This window comes from Schistocerca gregaria, chromosome 11, assembly GCF_023897955.1.
Source record: "Schistocerca gregaria isolate iqSchGreg1 chromosome 11, iqSchGreg1.2, whole genome shotgun sequence".
Taxonomy (NCBI): domain Eukaryota; kingdom Metazoa; phylum Arthropoda; class Insecta; order Orthoptera; family Acrididae; genus Schistocerca; species Schistocerca gregaria.
The window spans coordinates 112077714-112093051 of NC_064930.1; the positions used below are offsets into that span (position 1 = coordinate 112077714).

At 38.5% G+C, this 15338-nt stretch overlaps 1 protein-coding gene across 1 annotated transcript in view; it reads left to right on the top strand.

The window, feature by feature from the left end:
- Nucleotides 1-15338, top strand: part of LOC126295275 (sperm-associated antigen 7 homolog) — an 81196-nt gene that overhangs the window by 49518 nt on the left and 16340 nt on the right. Inside the window, exon 5 of the mRNA XM_049987704.1 lies at nucleotides 2716-2890. Within this exon, the coding sequence (XP_049843661.1) occupies nucleotides 2716-2890 (175 nt within the window). The remainder of the gene's footprint in view (nucleotides 1-2715; nucleotides 2891-15338) is intronic.

Consider the following 15338-nt stretch of genomic DNA (forward strand, 5'->3'; position numbering starts at 1 on the left):
GTTGTTTGCCACCTGCCCCCTCTACATGCACTACACTCATCGTGGGCGAGGAAAGATCTGGATGTCGAATGAGTACAATATAGGGTGACAGGTGTGTGTGTGTGTGTGTGTGTGTGTGTGTGTGTGTGTGTGTGTGTTTCTGCAGCTTGAGAAAGGAATTTCATTCCAAAAGCTAACAAAGCAAAACTCTGTTTTGTTTGTGTATCTGACGATGACACAGCAGTTCCACCTCATTTTTCCTAAAATTAATTGTTCTCGACCAGAACTTTCTGTGCATTATAATTGATAATAGTTATTCTGTATTGTATTTATCTATTGTCCCTGTTTTTTTTTTTTTTTTTTTTCATTTTTACATCCGTGTTGTATTCTAAATCCTGTTCCTTGTATTCATTTGTGATTCCTGTGTTATTTCAAAGCTTGTTGTCATTCATCTGATGAGTAGCACTTACACCCAACCACTAAATTATTTGTTAGATATATCCCACCCTCTGTCATCTTGTACTGTGTGTGCCCTCTACTCCATAAAGTTCTATGGGAGTTAATCCTTGATGCCTTAACACATATAATCTCATCCGACCCTTCTTGTAATCATTCTTCCTCATTATACACACATCAAAAAACGTTTTGTACCATCTCGGTTCTGGAACCTGTACAGAAAAATGGAATAGAGATAAACATAAACATCATTTCTGCTCTTTTTATTGCCAATGAAAACCACACATTGCATGCTGTACCACTATACAGCGAGACCTTTAGAGGTGGTAGTCCAGATTGCTGTACACACCAGTACCTCTAATACCCAGTAGCATGTCCTCTTGCATTGATGCACACCTGTATGCGTTGTGGCATACTATCCACAAGTTCGTCAAGGCACTGTTGGTTCAGACCGTCCCACTCCTCAATGGTGATTTGGCGTAGATCCCTCAGAGTGGTTGGTGGGTCACATCATCCATAAACAGCCCTTTTCCATCTATCCTAGGCATGTTCAGTAGGATTCATGTCTGGAGAACATGCTGGCCACTCTAGTCAAGCGATGTCGTTATGCTTGAAGGAAGTCATTCACGCGATTCATGATGGGGGCACGAATTGTCGTCTATGAAGACGAATGCCTCACTAATATGCTGCCAATATGGTTACACTGTCAGTTGGAGGATGGCATTCACGTATCGCACAGCCATTATGGTGCCTTCCAGGACCACCAGTGGCATAATTCGGCTCCCTATAATGCCATCCCAAAACAGCAGGGAACCTCCACCTCGCTGCACTCACTCGACAGTGTGTCTAAGATGTTCAGTCTGACTGGGTTGCCTTCAAACACGTCTCAGACGATTATCTGGTTGAAGGCATATGCGACACTTATTGGTGAAGAGAACGTGACGCCAATCCTGAGCAATCCATTCGGCATGTTGTTGGACCCATCTGTACCACACTGCACGGTGTTGTGGTTGCGAAGATGGATCTCGTCATGGACGTTGGGAGTGAAGTTGTGCATCATGCAGCCTATTGCGCACAGTTTGGGTCGTAACACAACGTCCTGTGGCTGCACGAAAAGCATTATTCAACATGGTGGCATTGCTGAGCCATAATCCATAGGTAGCAGCCATCCACTGCAGTAGTAGCCCTTGGGCGGTCTGAGCGAGGCATGTCATCGACAGTTCCTGTCTCTCTGTATCTCCTCCATGTCCGAACATCGCTTTGGTTCACTCCGAGATGCCTGAACACTTCCCTTGTTGAGAGCCCTTCCTGGCACAAAGTAACAATGTGAATGTGATCTAACTGTGGTACTGAACCTCTAGGCATGCTTGAACTGTAGACAACAAGAGCCGTGTACCTCCTTCCTGGTGGAATGACTGCAACTGATCAGCTGTTGGACCCCCTCCATCTAATAAGCGCTGCTCATGCATGACTGTTTACATCTGTGGGTGGGTTTAGTGACATCTCTGAACAGTCAAAGGGACTGTCTGTGGTACAATATCCACAGTCAACGTCTATGTTCCGGAGTTCTGGGAACAGGGGTGATGCGAAACCTTTTTTGATGTCTGTTATTTTTGTCACTGGTGGACCACCTCATACTTTATAAGTCCATTTAATTTTCATCATCCACATCTAGAATGCTTCTCGTGTTTTTTGGTTTTCTCACAGTCCTATGTTTGAAACTACTTTTAGCAAGGAAATCTCTTGTAACCTGTGCAGATATGCTTCTTATATCCTCCTCCCTTATCTGTGTACAGTGTTCCACAATTTTCATATTAAGTTCCAACAGGTCCAGTAAAGCAATTTTATCAGCAAATCTTATCACTGAAATCCTTTCAAGCTTAATTTTAATCCCACTCCTGAAATTTTATTTTTGTCTTTGCTTTCTCGATGTACGGTTGAACAGTGGGAGTGAAAGGTTGCATCCCTGCCTTATATATATATATATATATATATATATATATATATATATATATATATTTCTCTTTTGAGTTATTGTAGACATTGTATTTTACCTCCCTTTTACACCATAGTATATTGTTGTTTGAATTCATTGTAACCACGTTCATACCTCTGTTATGTAAAGATACCAGTGACCCAGCAGTTTAGGACTTTAAAACCAAAATCATCATCATTGTCATAATGATCATCAGAAACAACTGCCTCAGATGAAGCCATTTGAATATATTGTTTTGATCAACTCTGCTAGATTTTATTTTTGTGCAACTTCTGTATTTCCAGAGAGAGCGTGATCGGCAAGAAGCAGAGGAGGCATCAAAGAAACGTTCCTCGCGTGATGAGAAAAATTTTGTTCCTGCCTCCAACTTCTACAAGGACAAGTACAGGCACCTGATTGGCGAGGATGCTGCCCTAGCAGCCGCAAAAAAGACTGAGACAAATAGAGCTTATGGGTTTGGTAGGTACCAAAGTGTTTCTCTCTCTCTCTCTCTCTCTCTCTCTCTGTGTGTGTGTGTGTGTGTGTGTGTGTGTGTGTGTGTGTCATATTATAGAGCAGCTGGGAGCTTGATGAAAGCTGGACCATATCCATATTATACATTTTTATTTCAAGAAGTTTTGAATTAAATACCTTACACGGACAGCACAGCCGAACATTCACAATGCCACAGCATTTCCATCGTTACCAGGACCAAAGATGCTGGTCTACTCCATTGTCAGCAGTGGAGGATACCTCATCTTCTGTATTAACACCACCCTCTAACATTACATTCAGGCATATGGTATGATACAGGGTGGGCATATATATCAAATAATGTTTTTTTATACCCTTTAGTTTTGCATATGCAAGTTTTGTTTATTTCTGGATATTGATGTACTACGGTACACAGTGAAATCTTGTACAACTCCCTCCTCATTGGCAGCAAATGATCAGTTATTATTTTATTGTTGCTATTTTCATTTCAGTGGAATTTATGTAATTATTCTTGAGAGTTACGTTCATTCAGTGTGTTATCTACATAATTTTCACCCAGAAAAATTATTGTCACTGGCTTTCTCTGATGAAACAAATGAAAAATATCTGAATAGAAACTTTGAGTTTTGTTACATGAGGTAGACTATGTTGTGTAGTTACGAAAAATATTTTGCAATATGATGTTAAAGCAGTATTTATAGAAGTAGAGTAATAATAATAAGAAATGGGTAAGTTTGAAAAAGTCATCTTGGCTAAATTACTTACCATTAGTCCATATTTGTTTTAAGTTTAAAGCGGACAGGTGCTCGTGCCTAGTTTCGTCAACATAACATATTTTTAGGATTACATTTTGTTCTCGTACTAAAATATGTTATAGATGGCTTCCTGAATCTTTTATCATTCTTTTTACCAGATAAAGCCAGTGATAACAATTTCTCTGGATAAAAATTGTGCAGGTGACACACTGAATGAACCTAATTCGTAACGGTAACTAAATAAATAACTGAATTAAAAATAATAATAAAATAATAACCAGTCAGTTCCTTCCACTGAGGGGTATATGTAGGGGATATTTCAAGACTTGTCGTAGTGGGTGACCCACCTTCTGTCTAGCAAAGTCCAAACTTTTCAGTCTTCAGTGTCACCAACGAAGTATTTGACATGCCATTCAAGGGATACATCCTATACAAAGCTCGTGAATCTACAGCCATTTTACTGTAGAAATAAATAATCAACATGAAGCGATTTGCTGAACTCACCCTCACACATCATTACAAATAAATTTTAACTTAAGCAGAATTGTGTTACGCAAATATGTGAAGCACTCCTGTGTATTTATTCATTTTTATCATCTGTCGAATTGCTGTTAACATGAGGCAAGAATTGCTGTTAACATGACGAGACATGAAACATAGTCCACAACATTAAACACGTGATGGATTTTGCTCATTATAGTACTGAAAAAGGGGATCTCGCTACTTGGAAACACACAGATCTGGCAACAGATGGGAAGTAGCACATTCCAGGACTTTTTTGCTTTTTATTTATTTATCTACTTAACCTGGCAAGATCATGGCCATCAGGCCCTCTCTTACATCTAATCAGGTGTTCTGCTTGGGTAAGTCAATTATTATCTGCAATTTAGTTATATTTTTGTTTATTTTGGTAGTACTGTCATTTTACGTTGACACATGCTTTGTTTATTTGTTGTTATATCTTTGCAGTTTTCAAGCTGCTAGGTTAGTTTCGTTATCGCTGTTGTGCTGTTAATCGTGGTTGCTCTGCTATCTATTTGCACCAAAGAAGAGAAACATTCAGTGATCCATTTTTCGTGGTCAGAAGGTGTATCAGGGGCCAAAATTCATTGAAGATTTTTGGTACAGTTTGGGAACAGTGTTTTGCCACAATGGAGTGTCTACGAATGGATTGAAAAATTCTGAAATGGTCGAACAAGAGTTACGCACAGTGAAGGAGTCAGACGACTGTTTACCACCACAAATGAAGAATCCGTTGAGCTTTCACGTGAAATGATTCTCTTAGACAGAAAATTAACTGTTGACGGAGTGGCACATTGTCTGCAAATTAGTCATATACCTGCCTACAAAATCATCCACAACAGACTTGGGTTTCATAAAGTTTGTGCAAGATGGGATTCCAAAACAACTTGCACAGCTGCATAAACAAACACGCTTGGACACCTGCAGAAAACATTTGAATCACTATGGTAACGAAGGGTACAGCAACTTAGACAGGATCATTACTGGTGACGAAACATTGATCCATCATTACGAGCTGGAGAGTAAACGGCAGAGTATGGAATGGAAACATCCAAATTCATTTTGCAAGAAAAAGTTCAAGAGCCAACTGTCTGCCAGAAAACTGATGCTTGTGATTTTTTGGGATACAGTGAGAAGCTTACTGCCAGGCTAAAGCATGCAATTCAAAGCAAATGCTGAGGATTGCAGTCAAAAGGTGTTACGTTGTTGCAAGACAATGCCCGTGCGCATACAGCTGCCCACACTGCTGAAACACTCCATAAACTCACATTTTAAGTACTGGATCATCCTCTATGTAGTCCCCATCTTGCCCTTTCTCACTATCACTTGTTTGATCCACTCAAACAGGCATTAGAGGGCCATCAAGTTGCCTCAGACGAAGCAGTGAAAGAAGCAGTGCATTCCTGGCTCACAGCTCAACCGAGAACCTTCTTTTATGCAGGCATCAGGAAGCTTGTACAATGACGGGCCAAGTGCACTGAAACGCACGGAGACTATGTTGAAAAATGTTCTTGTAAGTTTCCTATTTGATTACAATAAAATTTTATAACTACTTTGTGGATAATAATTGACTTACCCTCATATATATTTTACATTGTATTACAGGAAGCATGTTGTACTAAATTTAGAAAATAGAAATTACAGTGATATATGCAAAATTTAAAAAATACACACACTTTATATTTGTACACAATAAATATAACTATAATTAGTGATTATGGTAAAGCAGGTTTTTAATTATGAGTACAGGCAGCAGTGAGCACGGAGAAAGAAGTGGAGGAGGGAGGGAAAGAGGAATGTGGTATAACATACCGTATTTACTCGAATCTAAGCCACACTCGAATCTGAGCCTCACTCGAATCTAAGCCGCACCTGAAAAATGAGACTCAAAATCAAGGAAAAAAAAAAAAATTCCGGAACCTAAGCCGCACTTGAAATTTGAGACTCGAAATTCAAGGGGAGAGGAAAGTTTTAGGCCGCACCTCCAAATCGAAACAACGTTGGTCCATTGTAATATGAGACACAATTTAGGTCGAATGAATGACGATACAGCTACAGTAGTTTGGTTCAAGTCGTAAGCTTAGCAGTTAAGCTTTACCAGGTAGCCATTGCTATGCGTCAGGTGCTCCGTCTGTATTTATACGGGTGCCCTTCCTTTTTGGCGTGCTTCATCTGGTTTAAATTGATTGCTTATTTTTCTTTGATCTGATCAGTGCCGTTCTCTTTGTTATAGGTGTTTACGTCACTCTAAGCTGAAAATGCATGACTGTACTGTGTCATGCATTGTTTGTCGCATTCTGATAATTAGTGTTTATGGCCGGTCACCACTCGCGGCATGGCTTGCTTTTGTGCACGCCACCGCCGCTTACAATTAAAAAAAAAAGAGAGTGGAATCGTCTCATTAGCGAAACAATGGCAAGAGACTGCTATTTGTTGTTACTTACAGTGCTGCTTTCTTTGATAGTGATCAACAAGAACCAAATAATAGTCAGCGTATGATAGAAGTTCTGAACGAGAGATTAGTGAAAATTTTTCTCCGTTTGAAATCTTTGCAGACGCCTCTTTAGTACATTCCATTATGCACAGAAATTAGTCATCTTAGATTTAAAAATCTAGTCAATTGCCATGCTTCATTTCTGACTGTATCACTATTAGGTATAAGAATAATACGAATATAAACATGACATGATATGAATATTCTCCCGCATTTGCTGTTGTCTCTCTGTAGTTTCGTAGTTTATTAGGCAGACAGGATTTAAATGAGTTAGCAGCAAACACGAAAGAATACATGGCAAAATGTTTATATTTGTATTATTCTTCTGGTGAAGAGAATACTGCATGCGATTCACAATTGATAAAAGCTCCTATAAGGTACCATCTCTTCTCAGGTAGGAAAAAATTCAGAACCTAGAGTTGGCCGTATTGACAAACATACCAAACAGTCTTGCCAGTCGGATTTTCATAGTACATTGAAGTGCTGCGACATTCGAAGATGGACAATACGGAATTTGTATTTACTTCGTTTGATAATGTATGAAAATGCAGTGTCGAAACTCGAGGTGGAGAAAAAAAGCTCGTCTTCCACCTTTTATTGACGCAGAGGGTTTGGTGCCAGTATTTATCTTTGTGCTTCCAAAGCATGCCTGTGTAACGCTATATATATTCGACGGCAGAAGTTAGTTGTGGCAGCACCTACCAACATTTTTCAGAACTTCCGCTTACTTTGCACTCGATTCTAAGCTGCAGGCGGTTTTTTGGGTTACAAAAACCAGAAAAAAAGTGCGGCTTAGATTCGAGTAAATACGGTAGTTAAAGATTATAAGAGAAGAGGGGGGTAGCCTGATTCACAAGTTGAAGGATAGGAGAAAGAAGGATAACTGGGGGAAAATAGGAGCATTGGCTTTCCTATTTGATGGAGGGAAAGTTTACCATGTATGTTAATTCTGGTGAAGCCCTATGACAGTGACAGAAGAAAGTGCTTCAACTTTTAATAAAAAGTATCAGGGCATTGAATTGTGCGAGGAGTATAGGGCGACTTGTTCCAGAGGCAGATAGCAGTGAAAGTGAAGAACATTGGAAATGTTTTTGTTTTATTAATGGGCACAGCTAGTATACTAGACAAGTGAGACCTAGTATTTATATTATGATACCACGACAGATATTTAATCTCTGCACTGAGGTACTTGGGTGCTGGCACAATTGAGGAGCCGTCGAAGTAGACATACCATGCGGTAGTTCTGTAACGTGTCTGGCTGCTAGCACCCTACCTGGGTGTCTGAAGCACTGACTCAGTCATATCGATGAATGTTGTGTGTGTAATGCACACAACTCTAACCGTGTTGTGTCCTCATTACTCGTACCGTGTTGAATTACATCACAGTAGTGGAGGTTTGGTAGAACAAGCGATTACACGAGTTTGCATTTCACATCCTGTGGAAATAGGTTACAAAGCTTTTTGAGAACATAGAGACAAGCAGGAGTCTTCTGACACATGGAATGATGCTCTGCTTACTTTAAACACCGAGCTTCACTGTTTTGTGACGTCGTATTGGGATCCATCAAATTCAGTGGGAAGCAGTTGATTGCAGAATTCCGAACTTATTAATTTCTTGCATATACTAAGAATACTTCAACCCTTTTGCATAAAGGGAATACTTAGATTACTTGCAACTCTCTTGCATAAGTCCTACTGAACACACATCATCATCATCATCATCATCATCATCATCATCATCGTCATTCATCTAGGCAATCACAGCATTTATGAGGATTGATCAAAAGCAACGTTTTTCTTCTTCTTCTTTTTTTTTTTATTATTAAGGATCGTTATTTATTGATCATCATCAACTTTTTCCCCTGCAAAGTCCTTCCCTGCAGATATAGTACACTTGTGCCAGCAATTTTCCAATCTTGGAAATACTTCTGGAACTAAATTTTCATTGTGGTGTTCAGCTCGTTCAATGATTCTGGTTTTATCTCATCATTGGTGGCAAACAACATCCTTTCATGGTTCTCTTCAACCTCGAGACTAGAAAGGGGGCCACACCTGGCAAATACAGTGGCTGAGCAACATAACGGTTTTGTTTTTTCCAAAAAATCATGAAGAGGCATTGAGTGAGTAGCGAGCAGGAATGTTATCACGATGCGATTTGCCACAATTCTGGTCATTTTCTTTGTACTACGTCTCACAAATGGCACACAACTTCCAGGTAGTATTCTTTATTGGCCGAATGACGATAAGGCAGGAACTCGTGATGCACTATCCGATCATAATTGAAGAGAAAGTGAGAGCAGCTTTTGCATATGATCAGACTAATAATTTTTTTTTTTTTTTTTTTTTTTCCAGTTTTGACTCTTCAGGCAATTTCCATTAAAGCGATTGGGCCTTGGTTTCAATGTCATACCCGTCTATCCATGTTTTGTTAACTTTGATAACCTCCTTTAGAAGTCCCGCATCGTTGTTAGCTTCATTCAGCAATTCATAAGCAGTGTCTGCACGGTGACACTTTTGGTCAGAATACAACAGTATCGGACAAACTTTGGTTCTACATATTTCATACCCAAAACGTTAAAAAAATGCTTGTTACAAGCCAGAGGATATGCCAACACCATCAGCAACCTCTCTGATGGCAATTCGGTGATTTTACAGAACCATTTTCTTTATTTCTTCCACATTGTCATCAGTAACTGATGTGCTAGGATGTCAGGGTGGTCGTCATCTTCACCGTCTTCTCTGTCCTGTTTGAAACATTAATACAACTTGTAAACATTTCTCCTGTAGTGGATTCACCAAAAGCCGCAGTCAACAAATCAAATGTGTTGCTACACTTTATTCCATTTTTCAAGCAAATCTAATGCGAATTCTTTGTGTCATCTTTATTGAAAGGAAAAATTCACCGGACATTCAAAAACACACATAACTTGACTATCAACAACTGATTAAATATTCAAAATAGCTGAAAATGCAAACATATAACAGAAACAATTGTACCAGCAAGATAAAAAGTTGGATGCTTAAAGCCTGCAAAATTTAAAAAATCTGGTTACTTTTTGATCACACCTTGTAGCTCTTCAGGTCTTGGACTGAAGTAGAGCTGTCCGCAGCTTGTGGTGTCACAGTCGCATTCGCACTTCCCAAGCACGGGGTCCCGGGTTCGATTCCCGGCGGGGTCATGGATTTTTCACCTGCCTTGAGATGACTGGGTGTTTGTGCCGTCCTCATCATTCCTGAAAGTGGCAAGATTGGGCTGAGCAAAGGTTGGGATTTTGTATGGGTGCTGATGACCACGCAGTTGAGCGCCCCACAAACCAGACACCATCATCATCATTAAGTAGAGCTGGAAGTCATTGGTACAGGTATGATATTTACAGGACAAAATGGATGAAATATAATTGACCTACAAGGAAAACAAAAGTGGGTCCAAGCCTGTTTGCTGTGGTACTCCTGGCAGAATATTTTTGTAGGACAATTTTTCATTCTCATAGACATCACTTTGCTGTTTGTTTTTCAAGTAACTTTCAATTCACTTCAGTGCACTATTTGAGTAATTTAGCTGGTACATTTTTCTGAGCAGTATCTGAAAGCTGACAGAGTCAAAAGCTTTGCTGAAGTCTAATAGTGTCAGTATTATGACCTCTCTGTTGTCCAAGGCATTTTTCAGGTCATCAGTAACCTTAATTAGTACAGTGTTTGTGCTGCCGTGTTTATGAAAGCTGGACTGATATTTGTCAAGTAAATGAATTTGGTACGTGTTTCCTTATTCGTACCACAATCACCCACCATATCTTAGATACCATAAAAGAGGAAGTGGGATGGAATCATGGTTGGTAGTCACAATTTATAACTAAGACAGTTTATTGACATTACGCCTTTTAAGGAATTTGACAATTACAAATTGTGGATGAGCCTCTAGTAGAAGAAAGAGAAAGTTTAAGAGAAAGTTATTAAAAACTTAATTTGCCAGGCATTTATAGAAACCTTAAGCGTAGCAATTATCAATTACTTCACATAGTCACTTCATCAAACTCCTTAAAACCAGTTATTACATTCTTCACTAAAATACCCTTATAAACTTACTATTTTGATCTGTTAAAGAAACACTTGTTAGGAGATCAATTACAAACTTAACGTTGCAGGGCACTAATTCCCCTCACTTTATTTTCCCTTATTAAGAAAACAGAATTACTGACAAACCTCAGAAATGCAAATTCCCATATAGGATTTTCCTCAAAATACATATAATGGAAACAGTTACCAATAAAGGGTGACTTAATGACACTTCAACAATAGTGCCAAGCTCAGATCTAATTACATAACATGGTAGAACCACTTACATAAAAAACTACAGCAGAAACACTGATCTTTAAAAATAAATGTTCAGGTACTCAGACGTGTTAATAAAAGACTACTAGAAAGAGCTGCGAAGGAACTCAGCAGATGCTATGCGATTTAAAGTTTAACCAGTTGCTAATATTTAAGGAAAGAGGTTCGTATAAGAACAGGTTACATACAATATATGTTTGTACATCTACCAGCTTAACCTGCCATGGCAGAAGGAAGAAAATACTAAATTTTTGAAGGTTGTATGTGAACAACACCCGGTAGTGGCCAGGTTCTTAAACACTGCTAAGCCTAGACCTCGGGTGACATTTCACTCCCCCCTCGAAGGCTAACAACCAAATTGATTTGCCCGCCAACCCGGAAGATAAGACACACGAAAAGCAAACATAGCTTAGCTCAACCACAATCAATCTCAATGATACATGAACAAAATAACATTGGCGCCAGCTCAAAATTCTCACAAGTGTTCAGTAATATGGTCATGAACAATATATTCCAGGGCTTTGGAAACAGTAGGTAACATGCTGATTGGTCAGTCATTACAAGGCGATTGTGGATTTTCTATCTTAGGGATATCTTGGATTATGCTTTGTTTCCATTTACAAGAGAAAAATTTAATATGTCTGTTAAGGGGACCTGGACATGAGCGAATGTCCTATGGTTGACCATATCTTATGAGACAGTAGTATTGTTATCACAATAGAAATTCCCAAAAGGTATTTGACCTAAAACATTGAGATTTACCAGAAATAATATCTAAGTGTTTTTTAAAGCTTTTATTTGATTGCCGTAAGTCTGGTACATTTTAATGAAAGTTGTTTAATTAATCTCTGTACCAAGTTTTATTGACATAGATGTATTAGTCTTACAGAAAATTGTATCCAAAGCTAAAAATTTCATGATTTCAGGAAAATGCATTTAAAGTTATTGCTACAATCTTTTCAGCGTACATTCAAAGTTAAAACTCACCAGGTTCATGGCTGTCTTCATTGTGGGTTTGTGTGTCCTCCAGCTTACGTTTGGTGACTCTCATATGAATTGTGGCCCCTTTTGTCATTGGTAGGGCACTTTTCTCAGCCTCCCACACGTTCAGCTCAAGTTTGACAGAAGCGCATTCCTCACATGGACCCCAGGTTCTGTGCCCATATTGCTGAAAACTTTCAGCTTACTGGCTAACCCATCATTGGAACACAACACTGTATCCAAGACCCCAGTTTTTTAGGGGTTTGAAGCCCACAAATACTGTTTTAGGCAAGCATTCCTGCTAAGGAGACTTCTGGATAGAGAGAGAGTGACAGGGCTCATCTGTTATGTCAAAACTTTTTCTTACTGTTAAACTCCCTCTGTATGCCTATGTTTATGATCTGTGTGGATAAAATATAACTGTAAACACAATAAGTTTACTTCCTAAAATAAGTATTATTTCAAATCAATGACAGATTGCTGAACTGATTTTCAGCTTTTACGTATACTCGCTTATCACCTAGTTGACCAACTTGCATATCAGTGGTCAAAGAATAAATTAAGCATAGACAAAGGAAGTCTGATGCAACCAGGATAAACACAGCTCAGTTGACAGCAGACAGAACGGGATGTGTCATTTAGAAAATGCTCTTCCTTTTCTGTTAATATGTACCAAATATACAAAAACCATCATACTGTGGTTCTGGAAGGACTGGAGTGTAACTTAGGGGGGACACCCCTGAACGGGCTGCATTTTTAGCATTATCTTCACCCTCACAGTGCAACTGATATATAAATGAGAGATAGCTCAAAATTCTTACTTTGCAATTAGGGTCATTAGTCAAACCATTTCCCAAAAATCATTGAGATATTTATTATATTTTGGTACGGACAACAATATTTATAATAGTATAAAAAACGGAACATTATTTCACTGCAGTACTATTTTCTTTGGAACCACTGACTGCACAGCTTGGAAAAATTCAGAATATGGACAACATTCACATAAATGTTCTATACCTCCAGTTTCCTTCCCTGATGCTGATCTGTGAAAAAGGCAAGTAATTTATTTTACTACAACAAAAATGTTTAAAAATGTTACTCAAATATAACCAACATCATTATCATGTTATAAGTTTTTCAGCAAATAGTGGGCAAGGGTGGTAGAAGAGGTTATTTTAAATATCTGTACCAATTTTTGTGAGTTTAACTTCAGTCATTTAGGAGAAAAGTACACGAATGATGAAAACTCAAGTTTTCGGTAAATCGCAAAAGATGATTTACGGATTTATTAACTTACCACTATGCTCATTTAGAACATTCCAACTACATACTCCAGTTGTCCTCCTGTTTCCTTATCCTCCATTCTCCTTCTCTTCATTCTTTTCTTTATCCTTGACTCTTTGGTAGCAGATTCTGCAGCTGTCTCTGCTTCATCTACCTGCCGTTTATCAATAGTAGTTAGAGCTGAAGCCATATTCCTTCCCGTCTGGATATTCAATTTCTTCATGACATTGATTCTTGAAATTGCACCATCATTGAATCTTATTATTGCATCCATTACACCAGTCTTCAGCACTGTCAGTCCAACGAATACCGTATTTACTCGAATCTAAGCCGCACCTGAAAAATGAGACTCAAAATCAAGGGGAGAGAAAAGTTTTAGGCTGCACCTCCAAATCGAAACAAAGTTGGTCCTTTGTAATATGTGACACAATTTAGGTTGAATGAATGACAATACAGCTACAGTAGTTTGGTTCGAGTCGTAAGCTTAGCAGTTAAGCTTTACTACGTAGCCATTGCTATGTGTCAGGCACTCCGTCCGTATTTATACTGGTATCCTTCCTTTTTCACGTTCTTCGTGTGGTTTTAATTGATTGATTATTTTTCTTTAATCTGATAAGTGTGGTTCTCTTTGTTATAGATGTTTATGTCACTCTAAGCTGAAAATGCATTACTGTACTGTCATGCATTGTCACATTCTGATAATGAGTGTTCACGGCCTGTCACAGCTTGCGGCATGGCTTGCTTTTGTGCGCACTACTGCCGCTTAAAAAAAAGAGAGAGGAATTGTCTCATAAGCGAAAAAATGGCAAGAGACTGCTATTTGTTGTTACTTACACTGCTGCTTTCTTTGATAATGATCAACAAGGGCCAAATAATAGACTGTGTATAATAGATGATGTTCTGAATGAGAATTTAGCGAAAATATTTCTCCGTTTGAAAATCTTTGCAGTCGTCTTATTAGTACATTACATTCTGCACAGAAATTAGTCATCTTAGATTTAAAAATCTAGTCAATTGCCATGTTTCATTTCTTACTGTATCACTATTAGGCATAAGAATAATACGAATATAAACATGACGCGATATGTATATTCTCCTGCATTTGCTGTTGTCTCACTCTAGTTTTGTAGTTTATTAGGCAGACAGGATTTAAATGAGATAGCAACAAACACGAAAGAATACATGGCAAAATGTTTATATTCGTATTATACTTATGGCGAAGAGAATACTGCATGTGATTCACAATTCATAAAAGTTCCTGTTAGCAACCATCTCTTCTCACAGGTAGGAAAAAATTCAGAACATAGAGTTGGTCATATTGACAAACATCCCAAACAGTCTTGCCAGTTGGATTTTCATAGTACATTGAAATGCTGCGACATTTGGAGATGAACAATACAGTATTTGTATTTACTTCGCTGGATAATGTAATTTTTTTTTCTTTTTTTTTAATGACGTAGAGGTTTTGGCACAGTATTTATCTTTGTCCTACAAAGCATGCCTGTGTAGCGCTACATATATTTGACGGCAGAAGTTTGTTGTGGCGGCACCTACCAACATTTTTCAGAACTTCCTCTTACTTTGCACTTGATTCTAAGCCACAGGCGGTTTTTTGGCTTACAAAAACCAGAAAAAAAGTGCGGCTTAGATTCGAGTAAATACAGTATTCCTAATTGCCTCCATTACAGCAAGTGGTAAGGAATGCTTGTGGGTCTATTGTATGCCTGTAACATTGCTCAACCAGTACCTTCGCCACAAATCTTCTCCTTTTGGACATAAATAATGCTGTGGGGTTTCATCTGTTGACACTCTGTGAAACCCTGTTGCCCAAACAGCTCTTCTCATGTTCTCCAAATCTCCTACATTTCTCCTTCTTGCTAGTCCATAATATTGAGTCAAAGAATCAATTTCACTTTTTGTAAGATGACCTGGACCACCTATGTGTTTTCCGTCTGAAAGTTTTTTTCCACTGAAGTCTTTACATAATTTTCTCAGCCAAGCTTTTATTCTTTTTTGTACATGCCCAATACATTCAGACTTTTCTATCAGAATGTGCCCATATGGT